This window comes from Dermacentor variabilis, chromosome 11 (genome assembly GCF_050947875.1).
Source record: "Dermacentor variabilis isolate Ectoservices chromosome 11, ASM5094787v1, whole genome shotgun sequence".
NCBI classification, from domain to species: domain Eukaryota; kingdom Metazoa; phylum Arthropoda; class Arachnida; order Ixodida; family Ixodidae; genus Dermacentor; species Dermacentor variabilis.
The window spans coordinates 54908217-54926679 of record NC_134578.1 but is presented as its reverse complement, the minus strand read 5'-3'; the positions used below and the strand labels follow the sequence as shown (position 1 = coordinate 54926679).

At 44.1% G+C, this 18463-nt stretch overlaps 1 protein-coding gene across 3 annotated transcripts in view; it reads right to left on the bottom strand.

Moving 5' to 3' along the window:
- LOC142564521 (uncharacterized) overlaps nucleotides 1-18463 on the bottom strand; it is a 56374-nt gene that overhangs the window by 26778 nt on the left and 11133 nt on the right. For all 3 annotated transcript variants that reach the window (XM_075675536.1, XM_075675537.1, XM_075675538.1), the window contains 8 exons: nucleotides 17288-17356; nucleotides 12912-13005; nucleotides 11526-11605; nucleotides 6426-6529; nucleotides 5150-5458; nucleotides 4067-4373; nucleotides 2706-2778; nucleotides 496-691 (listed from right to left, as the gene is read on the bottom strand). In XM_075675536.1, the coding sequence (XP_075531651.1) occupies nucleotides 496-691; nucleotides 2706-2778; nucleotides 4067-4373; nucleotides 5150-5458; nucleotides 6426-6529; nucleotides 11526-11605; nucleotides 12912-13005; nucleotides 17288-17356 (1232 nt within the window). The remainder of the gene's footprint in view (nucleotides 1-495; nucleotides 692-2705; nucleotides 2779-4066; nucleotides 4374-5149; nucleotides 5459-6425; nucleotides 6530-11525; nucleotides 11606-12911; nucleotides 13006-17287; nucleotides 17357-18463) is intronic.

The window sequence follows — 18463 nt, the reverse complement described above, 5'->3', positions numbered from 1 at the left end:
AGATGAGAACAGAGACGAAGGCTTGGCGCCATTTCATCGTCTTCTCTGTTTCGTCTTGCATGCCCCGTTGGTGCTACCCGCCACGTAATGCAATACCAACTGGCCTACCAGTCTGTCCTTTCGCAGTACTAGTCGTTTATTATATTCATTAGGAAAACAAAAAAAGGGCAAAAAGTAAAAACGATCGTGGATGTTTTACCTCAACTGTCCCTTGGAAACGGAAAAGAAACAAGCTAACAGAAGTAACGAAGTGAACGGATAGGAAAGTTACACTTTCTGCTAATCTAAGAGACCAATGGTTATCTGCTCTACGCACTCAACGAACTGGGCTACTCCACCTCCTTCTCTTGACTTTAACCAGGCTAGGCCCGTTTGCTTCCTCACCAGCACAGCCGTCATTCCCATCCCTAAACGTTACACCCGTAATCTTCCATTTCATTGCACATCACGCTGAAACGCCCCACACACACTGCCCGAGAAGCAGGCGAGCCTCACTTCTTGTAGGCCCCCCGGAGCAGGTGTGCGTTGGACTGGTTGGCGGGGGAAGGCAGCCCCAGCCGGGTGTAGACCGTCTTCCACTGGTTGTGGTTCGTCACCCGGTTGCATCCGCCCAGCTTGCTGACCACCCGGAACAGCCGGTACAGGTTCAGGTCGCGGCCAGCCATTGCGGGACCCTTGTTGATGGGCGTCCCTGCGGTTCACAGTGCGCAGTGATGTCACGAGCGTTCTAAGCGTGTGCGTGCGGCGGCAAAAAGTAGGGGTGTGTGAATACCGAACAGTAGATATTCAGAATCGAATATCAAGTGCCACAACATTCACAACAAATATCACGACAAATACTCCTAGTATTTCTCCTAGCATTGTATTTCTCCTAGCAATCCTCCTAGCATTGCATGACAAGCCAGTAGCAAGTAGCAATCTATCAGCAACTTTGGTACACGGAAATTAAGATATGCGGTACAGTCCCGACTTTATTCAAGGGAACAGCAAATCACTATTCCAGCACTGATTGCAGCTCACCTCCAGTGTATGAAGGCACCAATTTTTTTCCGCCTCTGAAACTGATAAATTACAGCCGACCCTCTTTACAACAGACCCTGATAGTCCGGGGTGATAGTCGGTTGACCCTCGCAAGTCAGTTGCCAGCCCGTTGTAGACAGGGCAAAAGTCCGTTTTAAACGCCCAGTTTTGTCAAAAATTGCCGCTAATTTCGTCCGCTATAGCCAATAGCCTGTTGTAGTACGGTCCGTTAAAAGCGAACTTCGTTGCTTTAATAAAGTAGGTAGACAAAGTAAGGCTGAGATATGATCCATTATATCTGAAAGTCTGCTGTACACGGGTCCGCTATAACGACTGTAGACGGTAGTGACATTCTGTTGTACTGAATATCAACGAGGTTCTCTGTTTAGTAGGGGACTTGTGTTTTGCTTTCCAGTTTTTCTCCAAAATGCAGAGCGGCTATCCTGACTTTATGGCAGGTGGGTTACTGTAAGGCCAATCTGCACGACAGGTGAAAGAATTGCGCATCGACAGTATAGAGCAGGCGTCATCGGCGCCATTTCATTGCTAAGTTCGGCATGATTTGCCACCCGTCAAAGATTCTAAAGTCTGCAGGGTGCGGCAGCACAAGTTCGCGTTCGCGGATCGCCTCAGGCGTGCTCAACGCTCTTTTTTTGCCGATAAAACTATGTGTAATGCACATTTGGTTGGCATCGAGCATGAGGGGCTCCATGATGGACGCGACACTGCGCTGGTCTCTACCCCGCATACATTGATATTCGAAAAATTTATAAATAAATATTTGATTTGCAAATCGAATTATTATTCAAAGGTTCGCTTTCAATTCGGTTATATATGATATTCGCACATCCCTAGCGAAAAGGCTTCAACTGCCTGTTGATCATGCGTATATCTAATCAATCAATTAAATGCAAATAATACCAAGCATGTTTCTGCACTAAAGCAGACGTGCGGTACGATTCTGCACGTGGTCGGATGTATGGCCTGTTGTACAAGCCAACCACGTCCATCACAAGTTCTACAGGACCCTACTTTGCAGCTTTCACTTTTTTATACATATTGCAAATTATGTCACACGCTCTGGCATGACACGTGTCTATCACCAAATCAGGACTTGACAGTGATGCTGCCGAAAAATATTACGACTTAGAGCAGAAAAATTCCCATTTCGCAGTGCTCTGCGACAGATGAACTCATGTTTCAGGAACTCCTACAGGCCCCAGGCACAATCTATGATCTCAAACTACATGTATAAGCTCTCACCCAATTCAAACTTCTGGTTCTAGTGGCAACTTACCACTGTAATATTTCTGGCCCCAACTTTCTTCACACAGCTCTGTCTGTAAGGTCTATGACAAGTTCTCATTTTCTTCACACTTTGAACGTTTGGGGGGAGGGAGGCGAGTGCGTGTTTGGTGTGTACTGGGCTCTACCCTAACTTGTTACCAGACGTTTCAATGTGCCACAAAGAAAACAGGTGACTGGACACGCGTCTAGCAGTCTGCTTTTTGACCAATTCCTTTTTCCCACTTAGACAAACAACCAAAGGCACGGCATGAAACCCAATGACATTCCGCTAGACACGCTTGAAAGAAAAAAAAAAAACATCACTGCAACTTACTGTTGCCAGGCTCCCCTAAATCAGAGCCTTGAAAAGCATCAAGGGAAAGTGAACGGGCACTTACCGCGTTCGTCCATGAACTTGTACAGCTGTGCCACAAACCGGTCTTTTTCCTCACTAGGCTCGTCGTCCGACACCTGCGCCAACGGCAACCACACGATCAGCACCCTGTAGCGATTCCTTTCACTCAATTCCATTCCATATCACCCACCCCTCGGACCAACCAAACTTGGCGATGGTGCAGGCAAAGCACCATTGAGCCCACCAACAGAGCACAAAGAGTAAGAGAATAGACTCTTTTTCACGTATGGAAGGCTAGCTCTCCCGCGAAACAGTTTCATCTATCTAGTGGTGGCGTTCTTTGCAATCAGCACGTAATAACACAGCTTGTGTAAGTCTTCTGACGTGAGAAACGTAGGAGCGGCTCTTGAGACAAACAGCAGACAAACCCCAGTATGTAAAGCTAGCACTTCATATTCATTTGAATCACGTCCGGTGCTGCCATCAGACGGGCAAATGTGCACTACGGAGAAGCCCCCATGTAAATCGGGGTTGCAAAGAGTTATAACATTTTCGTCTCCTCACTGCCCAAGCACCCAATCATCTGCGAATTCTCAGACACATTACCATTCATGTCAATGAAATGACAAAGCTACAGTTTTGGTGAATACTGTAACCAAGACTAATTTTCCATTACCCTTGAGTATCTTTTGCTTACAAACCCATAATACAAGAGCAACTTTAACCTCCCTACCCGCAGGAACGTATACTGCAAAATATTAGTTACACCCACTGGTGCTAAAGTTTTCGCTCAAAATTAAACTTGCACGCAACTTTAAATTCTCTTGCAAAGTTCACTTTGTTTCCAAAGATCAGTTATGCAGCAACTGAACTTGTATTCTGAATGCTATGTCTATGTCCTTTGTACCCAATTCTAATATATTAATATTTTCCTACTGGGAACGTTTCTAGTATCGAATGTATATGGAACTTTGTAATTTTTTTCTGTATGTTTGACATTGTCTCGTTAGTCATTCCTATTTTTTTTTCCCACTCATATATCCCGATTTCTTGATTGTGATTTGCATTTTCTCTGTTTAAAAAGGTACGCTGTTTGTGCATGTGTATGGTGTAATTTATTCACGGCACCTCTGCTTTTTAACCTGATTACATAAATTCATGTATTAGACAAGGCCCGATAACTAGCCACATTGGCTAACGGTCCGAATATCTCCGTAAACATTTATCCTGTGTTCACTGACAACGAACTCCAATTTCATTTGATTTCAATTGGGAAAAGAGCGCACTGTAATAGAATTGTCACGTCATCCCTGACGTGGAGTATCTCCCCTTCTGAACAATTGCGCTTAGTTTCAGAAAGTCAAGCGTGCTCAAAGTCGGGAGACAGAAAAACACGGTACTCACATCCGACTGCGAGTCGTGGCCATCATCGTCGGCCGTGGAGGCCGAGTTGCTGCCGCTGCCCGCATCGTTGGCAGCGGGAGCGGGCGACGCCGATCCGGCGGTGGCCCGGGAAGGTGTCGGTGGAGTCGACGGAGCGGCGGAGCCGCTGGAAAGGAGCAGCGCACTTCCCTGCCAACCTGTGGGCAGTTCGCCTCGGTCCAGGAAAGTGAGTGCCCGCTCCACGGCTAGGCGCAGGGGGTTGGTCTCGGCCCGTGAGGGGGCATCGTCTCGCGAGAACTCGCGCAGATCTCGCTTGTTTACCTGTAAGCTGTATTGGGGAAACAAATGTAAGCGTTTCCAAGAACTCCCAAGTCCATGACAAAGCAATTTCAAAGACAAAGGCACTTGACGCTTCGGAACAAAACATAATCGACAGCAAACTTTCTTTTATTGCCCATAAATGAGAAAATGTTAACGATCAAACTGCCAACCACAACAAAGCTCGGCGACCAGATTGATTTGGCTTGACTTTTGGATTGTGTCCACTTCATGGCCAGATGACACAACAACCCCTGCTTCGCTTAGCCGAAAATGAAACTGAAGCAGCTTTCAGCACTTCATGAACCTTAAGTGCATTCAAGGCCTTGAAAACGGCACTCCAAGGGTTTCGAATGCTGGCACAGAACCTGGGCACGTCTTGTACAGATCATGGGAACCATCACACGAATCATCAACAAAGCAGACAAACATTGTTTGCATCTGAGGTGGGTGCATACAGACGGGAAGTTTCAGCATCACTTAATTCGTAGTCAGAAAGCGACAAGAGCACACCACTGATTAACATGAGATGTGTACTCGATCCTTGCCGACTTATATATATGCGTCCAAGGGCTAAAAAAATTACTCTACGCATGCAAAATGCTTTATAAGGCTCATGAACACGGCAGAAAATGAAGCAAAAACAGCGAAATATGATGTGTCGCAGTTCCCAATCCCTTGGATTTTGAGGACTTTTGGGGAAACGCCACACGGAGGCCATCAGTTTAGAGCAGTGCCTGGCAATTCACCAGCACACGTGCAAAGAAACAGACACCGGCCACTTACAACTTGGCATCTCTGAATGACCGGATGACGACGTCGTCCCGAGGCAGGGGGATGCTGATGCCATGCCCCGTCGCCCCGGTTGGGTTCACGACGAGCACCGGAGCCCACGAATCCCGCTTGCGCTTGTCGCCCGTCTCCAGGATGGCCACCCGGCCGATGCGCCACTCCGAGGACGGGGTGGTGGCCCTCGAACCACCTCCCGCGGAGGCACTGCTTCCCCTCGACCCCGAAGTGGGCGTGGCCCGGCGAGGCGGCGTTGGGGCCGGCGGAGGGGTGGGGGCAGACTCTTCGTCGCTGCTGTCTTCTTCCCTGTGCAATTATCATTGTTATTACGATTTCATACTCAACTCGCTTTATTTGACATTTTTTGCAACAGATTGTGTTTTCTGAAATTTATTTTGCAAGATTAGTATCCCTACCTGACTAGCATTCTAACCTGATGAGGCACGCACCCCGCTTTGGCCCGTGCCTTAAACATTTTTAAATGGCGACGTCGAACAAAGCTCTTTTTTTTTTTCTACTGTCAGAACTTTCACATAGCAAACATAGGGTATCATTGTTTTACAAAGGAAAGCCATCAAGTATCAAGCCTATTTATGCACAATGCATGCAGGACAAAGGCCTTCCCCGGCAATTTCCAGTCCCCTTTGTTATGTCATGCTATGCCCACAAGTTGCCTAGCCTCGTCACTCCTCTTGATTTTCCATGTAGTTGACTATGTTTTCTTTCCCTGAACAGCCATTGTGCTGCAGACTTCTGGTTTGTTTGTTTATTTATTTATTCATCCAATTTATGAATCACATGAACTGCACCAGCTCCCTGCCTCAACATTATGCCTATCATTTTGCATTTGTATGCTATTGCACTGTCCTTGACTTATTTTCTTTGCTATGCTGCAAGACTCTGGTTCAAACACAAAGATTTAAGTGCCTTCTGAAAGTTGCTTCCAGAAAAAGCCCTACACTTGCCTGCACGAAAAGGCAAGGCATAGAAAAGGCATCAGAATGTATGGGCCTGCAACCGTATGCACCACGTAGGCGTTATATTCTAGCTATGCCGAGTGGCAAGGGAAAGACAAAATTCATTAACCACACTGCATCCGAGAAGCAATAAATGTCACTCAACCTTGCCGTCAGTGCAACTCAATGTCTCTCAGCATACTGTCACATGCACATTGCAACCAACAACAAAGGAATTTTTTTTCCTCAGTTGACTCGAACAGTTGTTCATTTCTAGATCACCGGGGCGGAGGAGAGAAGACCAAAACAAAACTTACATAGTAGCAATGGACAGCATGGATCGGCGCTTCCGCTTGAGCTTGGAGCCCATGACTGGCGTACCGAAGTGCTCAGGGTTGGTGAGGGGAAGCTGGTCCAAAGTCTGCCCAAAATAAATAAATAAATACATACATAAATAAATAATAATTAAGCAAACAACAGAATAAAATCCCACACCTTCAAACATCAGCTTTCTTTCCCTTTTCTATGAAGCATACACTGCCAACTTGTCAACTACGAAATTAGTAAAAAATCCCAGGCAACAACTCTCAGGGGAGGAAGGATGGGAGAGGGGGGAGGTTGCTCTGAGCCTGCTCCTATTGTGTAGGGGAGTGCGAACGTTCAGAACTTTTGAATAACGAACCGGATACTGTCCTATTCAATTCGGTCCTCGAATCAAATACAGTGGAACCCCGTTCATACGTTTTTCACTGGACCGGCGAAAAAAATGTAACAGCCGGGAAAACGCAACAGTGAGGAAAGCTCCGAAAATGAAAAAGTGCAGCTTCAACTATGGACAATTTATTTCCACAGAGTGCGCTTAGGACTTAAAAAAGTCTAGAATGGTGGCTTGCCGTTTCTTTCGCTCGCTAGAAATCGCCACACGTTTCTCAATAGCCTGGAAGGCCGCATTGCTGTTAGCGTCGCTGTGAGGTGCGACGTACCTGTGGAGGAGGTCCATAGCCGCGACGGCTTCTCCAAAGCTAGGATTTGGCAACTCCCCGGCATCATGCGGCTCGTGCTCCGTGTCGTCACCGCGCCACGCCAATGGCAACGGACGAAGGAATATCCGCGGGAAATTTTGCCCTCTTTGGCGTAATCATGCTAACGATTGTTTAGTATTGCTGCGGAGCGCGCGCATCTGAGCAGCCCGGTTGCGTGCAGCGCGGCGTGGGAGAAATGTAAACAAGAGAGGAGAGCTGGCCCAATAGGCGGAGCAACGCCACGAGCAACGCCAACTTTCGGCTTCACTTTAGCTTCACAAAGAGTGACGTCAGGGCCTCTCCCGAGTTTCCTTCCTCCGTGAGTCGACCCGTCCAACAACCATGCGGTGACCGTAATCACAGTGATGATAGTGAGAGCATTTTTCACGAATGGCCACCTAGTGGCGGCCTCTTGAATTGGCGTGCGGCTTTTTGCAGCCAGTTCCATTGCCAAGCCTGGCCAAGCTCGGTCAAAACTCGTCAAAAGCCAAAATGGCGGTTGGAGTGCGTTGCCTACTTTAGCCCAGGTGGGTTCGAGTTGCAACGCATCATGCGGGAACGTTTTCGCAGCTACTACGTAACAGCGGGGTTCCTTATACATTGGATCCTATGGAAGCTATGCCGGGACCGGATGAAAACGATGTAGCAGCCGGGAAAACGCAGCAGTGAGGAACGTAACAGTGGGGTTCTACTGTATAGTCATATTTCACTTAGGTACTTGAAACGAATCAACAGTATTTGAAAATACAAACATCTATAAATACCTTACGTCGTCGGCTGCACATAAAGAAACATGAAATTGAAGCAAATATGCGATATTTTTCATCCCATCCACAGTGGGCGCAACGTACTGGAGCATATAGCGTCGCTCAGCCAGCCAGACTTTTCCAGCTAAACACAATCTCTTGCGATAATAGGTTACTTAGACACGGCATTCAGCTGTGGGTATTGTTTGGTGCTATTTATAGATGCAGCACCTGTGTCCTCTCTCCAGATTGAACCATAACACATTTAATTGCAACATACTTTATACAATAGTGGCCACCACCTGCCACCACAATTCGAACTAGAGAAAAGGTTAAATTTCTTTAATCTGCCGTCAATTCACGATGGCATACACAAATATTAATTGGTCTGCATGGTTGCCCTTACTAACGTTACACGATAATGCGTGACCGCATATTCTTCTAAGAGTCCGGAGTTTGCGAACAATCTGCTTATTGTTCCCAATGTTCCCTTTGTGCTTTTAATAAAGCATGCTTTATATGCTGTGTGAACGAAGGAACTTCCTACTGTTCTTCAGTACCAGGATGTTGCACTTGTTTGATATTAGCAGGAAAAAGGCTGTACATTATTCACCAATCAATTAGAAAAATATTCAATATTCAATTCATACTCGATTTGGTCTGAATTACTGCTATTCACACAACTCTACTATTGTGGCATACGTACAGGCTTTATAAATGATTGTTTACCTCTGGACAGAGCCCACAAGTAGTAGCACAGATAGAACGCTAGACTGACAAGGAACACATTTGTTTTCAGATCTCAGCAACTTTTTCACCAAATCTGCTGCTGCCAATTTCACCTGCATGAGAAACTTGTCAAACTTGCTCCAAGCAAGCACACTCCTCTGGTGCCCTTTCAAAAGAGGAATATTTGCAACAGAAGGTTTGGAGAATGCCGAGTGGAATTTTTTTATGAACAGAAGCCATTTTTTTTTAATGTGACAGAACACTGCAAGTTCTACGAGCTCATGTTCACGAACTTAACGAAAAATTTGGCACAGTTGGCAGGTATGTTGAACTAATGTTCAAGAATCGGTAAGTGCTACAGCAAGCAACATAACAGTGATTCTAAGGCAATACATACAACAAGCATAGATGGCAAATCAGTTCTGCAGAATTTCACAAGGTGCAGAAAATGTAATGAAAGGAAAAATTTTCATTCACCTGGATGTAGCACGAAGCTACAGAGGATACCCATACGGGTTTCTCGGGAAGAGAGTTTCGCAGTTGCGGAAAAATTTGTCCTGGTCCGGGATTTCAACCCGGGACCAACACCTTTCCTGGGTGGTTGCTCCACCACCTGAGATAACCAGCCGGCTAGCAGACAGCAGCGCGATTTCCCTTTTGCGACATTTCCCCCACCTTGAGGGATTCCACAGAACTCAGTGTTTCTGTGCTTCAAGTTATTTTGCCCTCATACTACCGTCAGCTAGCCTCCTGACGGTAGGGAGACTGCCCCGGAAAGGTGTTGGTCCCCGGTGCGAATCCCAGACCAGGATGAATTTTCGCTCAACTCCGAAGCTTTCTTTCTGGGATACGGGTTTTCTCTGCCTACATTCAGGTGGATGACAATTTTCCCTTTTATAACAAGCATAGAGGTAGCACGCAGAGAGTCACACACATTGGTCCTGCTAGACAGATGCTGGGCATGGAATAGATAGCATGTGGAAAGATTGATAGCTGGCTTGGGGCGGTGCCAATGGTAACAGCGTGTGGTAGTGGCACGGTACTGAAGCCTATTCAATGTTTCAGACAACACAGGTTAACTTACCCTGCCAAAATGGTTGCTTGCTGGGCTAGTCGGTTCATGGCAACTCATGTAACAGCGCGAAACATAAGGAAGGGACGGCGATAGAGACCGAGTGAAAGGAACGCTGTCTTCCAACTGTTTATTCTACTGTCGATGCTATGCATATGTATACATTCATACTTTTTCCCTTGTCAGCTGCCGCTTTGTATATATAAATATGCATAGCATTGACAGTATAATAAACAGTTGGAAGTCAGCGCCCTTTTCACTCTGTCTCTATTGTTGTGCCTTCCTTATGTTTCATGCTGTTACATACCGTATTTACACGATTGTAAGTCGACCCCTTTTTTAAAATTTGAAAGTCTGAAGTTGGGGGGTCGACTTACAATCGAAACCAAAACATGGCCGCGCCAAAAAATGCGATACAAACAAGAGCTACAACGTAGTTACAATTTTATGTTTGCTCTATGGCCCTACCCATATCTTTTTGCTATCCCGCGTGTTTGTTCGCTTTTCGGAAGGGTTTTTCAACATTTTTGAGAGTCTTACAGTGCATGCAACACTTATGGGGGGGGGGTGTCGATAGTTGATGGAAGCGCCGCTGTTCCCATTCGCGGCGGCACCCTCAGAACGGCGGCGCTTGCGGGGGGTATCGGTAGTTCATAGAAGAGCAGACGCCGCTCGCGGGTTTCTCTTTCTCTGTTTAAAGGCATTGGAATTGGTTTGACCAACTTTTTGACGTGTTCCACTTGACTGCCGGCTACGTGCTACTTCTATGCTTCCCCAGTCGTCATGAGTGCTGCAGGCCCACTAATTGTTCGGCACTCGTTCACAGCAGCGTTCAAGGGGCTGCCATCCTTTACGCCGAAGAAACAAATCACTGCGCAGCGGGCCGCAATTTCGATGTTTCTAAATGGGTGGTGCGAGAGTGGCGACTGCAGCGAAGCGAAATTTTCACCCTGTGACGGCAAGTGACAAATTTCCCACGTGCCGAAGTCTGGACGCTTTCCGGAGCTGTAGGCTAAGCTTGCGGCGTACGTCGCTGAAATGCGTGATCGGTCCCTGCCATTGAAGTGCGACGTGGTCATGAAACAAGCCCGGACCTTCGCCTTAATTTAAAGGTTCTGCTCCGCCGTGAGTACAACGAGTGGCTGGCGGCAGAAGACTGCGAAATTACGCCAACCGGACCTGTCAAAAGAGCCTCCGTGATGGCTGCGTGTGGTTGGGTGCATTTGGCATGGGCTGCTGTTCTGCAAGATGTCCTGGTGCGGTCGTTTGCCAAATTTGAAATTTCGCTGGACCACGACGCGCTGTGGGACCGCAGCAACGATGACGATGGCAGCACTAGTGAAGACGAGTAGTCGAGTGACCATGTCAGCTACTAATAAATTTTCGTTATCGAATGCGCCCTCGGGTATGCTCTATTTTTTTTTTTTTTCCGATCAAGCGATATGGGGGGGTCGACTTACATTCGAGTCGACTTACAATCGTGTAAATACGGTAAGTTCCTCTGCCAAGTTGCTTAAATATTGTAACGGCTGGCATTTCTATAACTTCATTCATGTATGGGGCATGTCTTGTATGATTACCATGACGCCGTGCGGTGTCATATACAAACACCAATCGCAGTACCATGCGAGTAAACTAAGGTGAGCTCTTAGTTCACTTGTACGGCACTGCTTTGCTTTTCTGGTAACATGAAACAAGCCCGCACACAGACGATGACCGCAGGCTAGCAGACTGCGTTGCCATGGCAACAATTAACAAAATAGACAAAAGACAACACTACTACAACATAGAAGCAAGCCATGCCATTGTGCAAGATGCAGTGATAGGACTTCAAGCAGGCACACAAACCTCGCTTTCTGCAAAGTGCCGGCCGCTCTTGAGACACAAAGAAGTCCGACGCAGCGTCGTCTCGTCTCCATCATCAAACACTGGGAAGCATGAGAAAAACAGGTCAAAATTGCACTTACCACATTTACTCAAACATAAGGCAGACCATACATTTTTTCTAAGGAAGTGAGTCCAAAACTTGCCCGTACATTACAATGAGAAAGTAATAGCACAGGCATTGGGCTACCTTAGCCTTTTTCAGGCACTGAGTGCACAAGGCAAAAGCAATGAAAATAAGGATATTTAACATGTGTTGCATACATCTCAAAACACTTCTGATTCGACCTGCACTGCAAGTTTCCATAATATGTGCAAATCATTTTAAGTAAAACGAATTGGAAAGTAGTTGGCTGGGTGTTTCCTCTCGGTGTCAGTATGTTGTCGTGTAGCGAGTTCAAATCTTTCATTGATATTTACAATGTTTAAGAGAAGACACATTTTTCAAGTGGCTTGATAGGTGCTTCCTAATTACGCTAGACATGAAATAGCTGACGTTTTCGTATATGAGCTTCCTGTAGAGAGTTCTCGCATAAAGTACACATTCTGTAAACTTGACAAAACTGGCTTGTAAGAATTTAAAATTCTCAATTCATTCTGCAGCTATATGATTTTCACGATCCCGAAAGTGCGAAAAATGTGGCGGCACTAAATATTCAATGAACATAACTGGCACCTGTCACCGAGTCAACGCCATCACCATTGTCATCATGATATGGCGGATAAAATGATGGCAATAGAACCATGTTTTCGACAGTGACGACAATGTGTAACTTTTGTTATGAAGGCTGTTTTGCATGCTGGAGCTAGTGGAAAGAGAGCTGAAACATGTTTTTGCCGTTCCAGACTTCTGCATGTCGGTGGACAGAGTAGTGGGGCGCGACATTCCATTCGTGACAGTTGCAAAGTTATTAAAAATGTAGGGATTATTAAATGCAGCAGACCGAAGACAACATGTTGTGACTCATCGGCAATTAAGAGAGCCGTCTGGAGACCATGTGTGACTGCATTCCGGTTTTGTAAAAAATAAATTCTGCTTGTCAAATTTCCTTGTTTTAAAATGATAGGGTTGGCGTTCAATTTGGGTGCACACATTTCTTTGCTTCGAGCCCACAAAAAATACACTCGCTCTGCACAACAACAAGCAATTGGCTTGCTTGCTGCAATTAATGACACTTTCAAAGTCGAGAATGGCAAGAGAATGATGGCTCTGAGGAAAAGATCACTCAAGCTTACATTTAACTATTCCTGGTCATAAACAATAAAAAGTAGAAAGAGAGGCACAGTTGTCACCTTCTCCTTCCCACCAGTTCTTTTAGCTTTTCGCATTTTACAGGGTCCTGCACTCACCAACAGTATACTGGCTGTAGTCGAGGAGTTTTCCAATGACAGCCTCAAAGTACTGGTTCCTGTCTGGGTGCTTGGCCTCCACATGGGCACCAACCTGTTCATTAGAAAATAAATATGTAAACTTGTCAGTGCTATGCCCAAAGGCATGAAAGGACGACTGCGAACGCTAGTGCCAGCCTGATATACACGAGAAACGTCATTGGGGCTGACAAAAAGGGTCAGTGTTAACTGCCTGCAACCTTTTGGAAACCAGAACACTGATTATCGGTCTGGTGTGTACTGCATCATCCATTTGCAACTTGCAATGAACAGCTAACTGGCAACAGACACAACTCATGACTGGCAAAACTCCAGTATTACAAAAACATGGCTTTTCTGCTTTGTAATATGCAATGCACAACATACAATGATGCACAGCTAGAATTTACCGGTGGCAAAAACAGGTGATGTTAAAACTGACAAGCTGTTAGTAGTACAGAGTTCTAAAGAGCTTGGCTGAACTGTGATCGCTGGTCTAAATTATCCAAAAGCTATAATGTACTTCTCTCACTACAGGATAGGCCAGTCACTCAGGCCTTTTCAAGCACGCTTGTGTAGATGAAGATTTAGCTCAATACACATGGAGCACTGCCACACGTCAATTTCAAGTTTGCTCGACTTCAACATTGCTACATTCTCTCATGTTTCATGTCTCGACCGCATTTTAAAATTGCAAATCCTGAGTAAGCTCGATAAGCGTGTGCTTGCATGCAAGTTCTTTTATTCCATGGAGTCAAATGTCTGCGATAAAGCAGAGTAAAGAGCACTGACATAAACTATCATGACTGTCAGCCGATAGTCAGATGCACAAAAAGTGCTTGCATGAGCTCTTCGTGCGGTTTCATTCGCGGAACTGAATTAACTAGCCCTAGTCAACGATGGCTAGCCAGAGGCCTCTAGTTAGTTTTGTGTGTCAATAAAACCTAATTTCTTCAGAAAACAGACTACATTCATAATCGTAAAGCTAGCTTTCCTAGTGACACAGTCATTTTTGCAAACACTGCATGCATGGCACAGTTTGCTAATATTATGACATGAAAAACGTAGAAACACCTCCTGTGATGAAATATTGTTTGCAAGCAACTAGCTGCAGCATGTGCGCTGCAGAGAAGCATGTTTCCCAATTAGGAAAAAAAGGTCTTATTCAAGCAATCTTTTCCAACCCGCCAAATGTGAATGCACAACGTCTCACTGAGCTGTCACTAAGCGCACAAACATTCCACGTTAGAACGCATGCAGCGGTTCACAATGCAACAGACAAAGGAAGGAAGACCAAAAGAAAATTGTGCTGCCAGTGCTTTTATAACAATTCCAGACAAAATGCAGCAATGACTTACATGGGAACAGTCTTCTTTGCCTGATGTGATTGGAGCACAGATTGTTTTAGCGTCACAGCAAAAACTTTAACTTTGACAAGTGCATGAAAAGGAAAGTTGGCGTACATGTGAAACCGACTGATTGACTGGGTTTAATGGTCCCCGACAAGACAGCAGCTACGAGAGCTGCCACAGTGGAAGGCTCTAGATTCATTTTGTCCCCTTGAGGCTCTTAAAAGAAGTGCCGGCACATATTTTCAAAGCTGTAGAAACTCTATGACCTGAATATCCTACGTAAAAGGATGACATTGAGGAAACATGAAGTTTCAGAAAAACACTGATGGCATACTTTAACCTAACACTAAATGTCAGTCTAAAAGAACTCGAAAAAATTTTTAACTTTCGTATTGATTATTTTTCGCAAAAGCATGGCTTGCTAACCGACTGTCAACACGGGTTTAAGAAAAAACGGTCTACGGAAACTGCTTTGAGTACACAGAAGGAGCTTATTCTAGAGAATGTTGAAAACAAAAATTTCTGACTTTAGGGTTATACTTAGACTTCAGCAAAGCCTTTGATAGAGTCAACCATAAATTGCTGCTGATAAGGCTGGAAAAATATGGCTTCCGAGGAATAACACTTGAACTTATCCGATCCTATTTAGAAAGCCGACATCAGTTCGTTGAAATTAATGAGAACAGATTGCAGATAAAACCTTTGACAGCGGGTGTGCCCCAAGGTAGCATCCTTGGCCCGATACTTTTCCTGTATTCCATTAATGATATTGTACAAGTAAGCAATATGTGTAAATTTGTCGTGTATGCAGATGACTGCTCTGTTTTCTTTACAGGTAAAGATTTAAAAGAAATAACGCCTATAGCAAGCTCCATTTGTTATGGACTTCGAGCATGGTTTAAGGCAAACAGCCTCATCCTTAATGAAACCAAAACAAAATGCATTATTTTTCATGCTCCGGGAAGTTCTACTACATTGCCAGATAATACTGTTTTGGGTCCGTATAAAATTAACATTACACCATCCGTAAAAACCCTAGGCACAATATTCACAGCGCAGATGTCCTGGAATGAACATGTTAGTCATGTTTGCTTAAAGGTACGAAAAGTTGTTGGTGTGCTAAATCGGAATCGAAGTGCATTACCTTTTAAAGTTAAGCGTCTCATTTATAATGCCCTTTTCCCTTCACACCTCAGTTACTGTTCACTTATATCGGGTAACACTACAGCGCAAAATATTCAAATACTGGAAATACTTCAAAAGAAAGCAATTCGGGCGATAGCGAATGTCTTTTTTTTAACATACACAAGAGCTTTTCCAACAAAACAAAATAATCAGAGCTCGCAACATACATAAATTCAAAACATTACTAAGTTATAAAAATTCTATGCAGGGGAAACTCAATCCATCCCTAACCATGGCAACTTTACAAGAAAATAGAACCACATATTCATATCGTCGCCAGGCACCATGGCAGATCCCTTTCTCACGTACTAATTATGGCTGTCAACGCCTTAAACATACACCAGCTTCCCTACTTAACTATTTCAACCAACAAAATGTTGATGTGTTATCTCTAAACAAAACAAAAATATTTGATTTATTTTTATAAATGTGTATTGTTAACTGCGCTAACAGTTCCGCAGAACTTATCATGTACCCTCGTTGTGTCTATACGTTCACACTTGTAACTATTATTCCTAGAATCCAGGTTTCCGCTGCAGTGATTGTGCCTGGACCATGTGGCAGTGTTTGCGTTGTAAACTGGATGTTGCAAAGGGCGTCTTCGCGTTTCTAAAATTCGAGGATGTGATGACGCCCTGGCCTACATTGCCGGGGTGTCTATCGCGAAAGCAGCAGCCTATATGCAGATTTTCTTTTTCAATTTTTTTTAGCACAGATGCACATATATATATTTGCAGGTATGTAAAATAATTTCTAAAAAAACGTTTCCTGGTGGCAACTTGCATTTATTGTACACTTCTATGAAATTTGTTATATTTATGTGTGTATATATATATATATATATATATATATATATATATATATATATATATATATGTGTGTGTGTGTGTGTGTGTGTGTGTGTGTATGTGTGTATATATACATATGTGTGTGTACATGTATGTATGTATGTATGTATGTATGTATGTTGCTTTTGCATTCTTGTGATATGTGAGACTGAGTCTGTGTTAAATGATATGGAAGATAACAGATTGCAATTGCATATTGGGAGTTATTTTACACAACTGTATTATAACAGTTTCTAATAACATGAAAGTATCTGCATGTATTTGTGTTGAAAATACTGTTATATCCACACTTTGTGCGTGATTGTATTGCTACCCCAGCCGCTACCGTGCCTGTCTGGGAGACCGGAGCTTTGTCAAGCCGAACAAATTTCGGCGTTTTTTTCCGGCTCTCCCTTTTTCACCTTGTATTCAGCGTGAAAATAAAAATCATGATGATGATGAGAGACAGAAAGACAAAGAGGGCAGTCAACAGTTTAGTCAAATTAAGAGGAAGAAATGGAGTTGGTTGAGCAAGACATGTAATGCGTAAGGCACATAACTAATGGCTTGTTAGAGCTATAGATTAAGTGCCAAGGAAAGGGAAGTACAGTCGGGAACAGCAGAGAACTATAGTTGGAGTAATGAAATCAGGAAATTTGCATGCATAGGATGAGGTTGTTGGAGAAGTATGGGAGAGGCCTTTGCCCTGCAGTGGGCGTAACCAGGCTGATGATGATGATGATGATGATGATGATGATGATGATGATGATGATGAGGTCAGCTGCTGCAAGCAGGGGCAATTGAACATTGTTGGGAGGGGTCTTCGTCCTGCAGTGGACATGAACAGGCCGATGATGAAACTTCTGACAAAAGGACTACAAAATTCCTGCGACGGTTACTACAGAACGTTGAAGTAACTAGATGGAGCAAGCTCATAAAAACCATCACTGTAAAAAAATAAATAAATAAAAACCATTCTAGCAGCAAAGCTCACCCGCAAAGTGTTTCCCTTGATGTGGTCGTCAGGGATGACGTGAGTGCCAAGGTTGTTCTTGAAGGTAACCTGCACCAGGAATTAAAGAAAGAAAAAAAAGAGAGGTTGTGCTTAGAAACACCCCAAGCAGATTTGATATCCTCAGCAGTAAAAACAGTTGAGGAAAACACAAGATAAGGCTGGAGTGAAGATCGTCCTTTTGAAACCAAGTTCAACATAACCAATTAACAATTTAAAAGTCATGTTTGCTACAAAGCTGTTTGTCTAACTATAACTAGTCACACCTAACTGTAGTATCTATATGTGACATAAAGGAAGTTGCTGTAGAGTCCAAATGTAGTTATGGCTGCCATTCCTCAACTTTTAAGAAGCCTTCCGGCATGCCAAACCTTGGCTGTTGTTGCATGTAGCCTAAGAGCCTTTCTTTTTTTCTTTATTTATGGGGGTGTGGGCAAGGTTATTATAATTGTACCGAACTAAAAAACAATTATAAAAAAAGCCATGTTTCGCCTGAAAAGAAACAAAACCAGATTATAGCTAAAAAGGGTATGAATGCGAGCTTGTTGGTACGAGTCCACCGGTGATAGAATAGTGCGAAATAAACACAGGCAAGGAAGGAACACAGGACAAGCGCTGTGTTTCGATAGATTATAGTATTTTTTCCTGAAAAAATCGAGAAATTTAGCTGGTTGTTTTTGATCTGCCCAACATCTTGCTCGACAAGGAGCCAAAGTTTTTAAGGAATATCAATATGTCCTTTGTTTGAAAGAAAGACAAGTGTCGTATAGAACTCTAGTATTTGGCACAAGTAACTTCTTTTCAATGTAGGAATAGGAGTTACATAGGCACCTTCTTGCACGACATATCTTTATCTTTATTCTAAAGTTATAAAACAGTCAAAAGATGAACAGAGGAGAGACATGACACACAAGAATGGGCCAACAACTGTTAATGTGCGACTAATGACAGTTGTTAGTCCAGTCATTGTGTGTTACATATCTTACCTCTGTTTGTCTTTTGACTGGTTTAAATCTCAAGAATATGTACCAACTGACCAAGATTGCAACTCTTCGGCAGTCTATCTCTATAGTCATGCAAATCTTTACATATGTGCTTAGTTGGCATAAATGTTCGTAATACGTATTCGCCGAAACCACAGTATACAAAATGAAACTC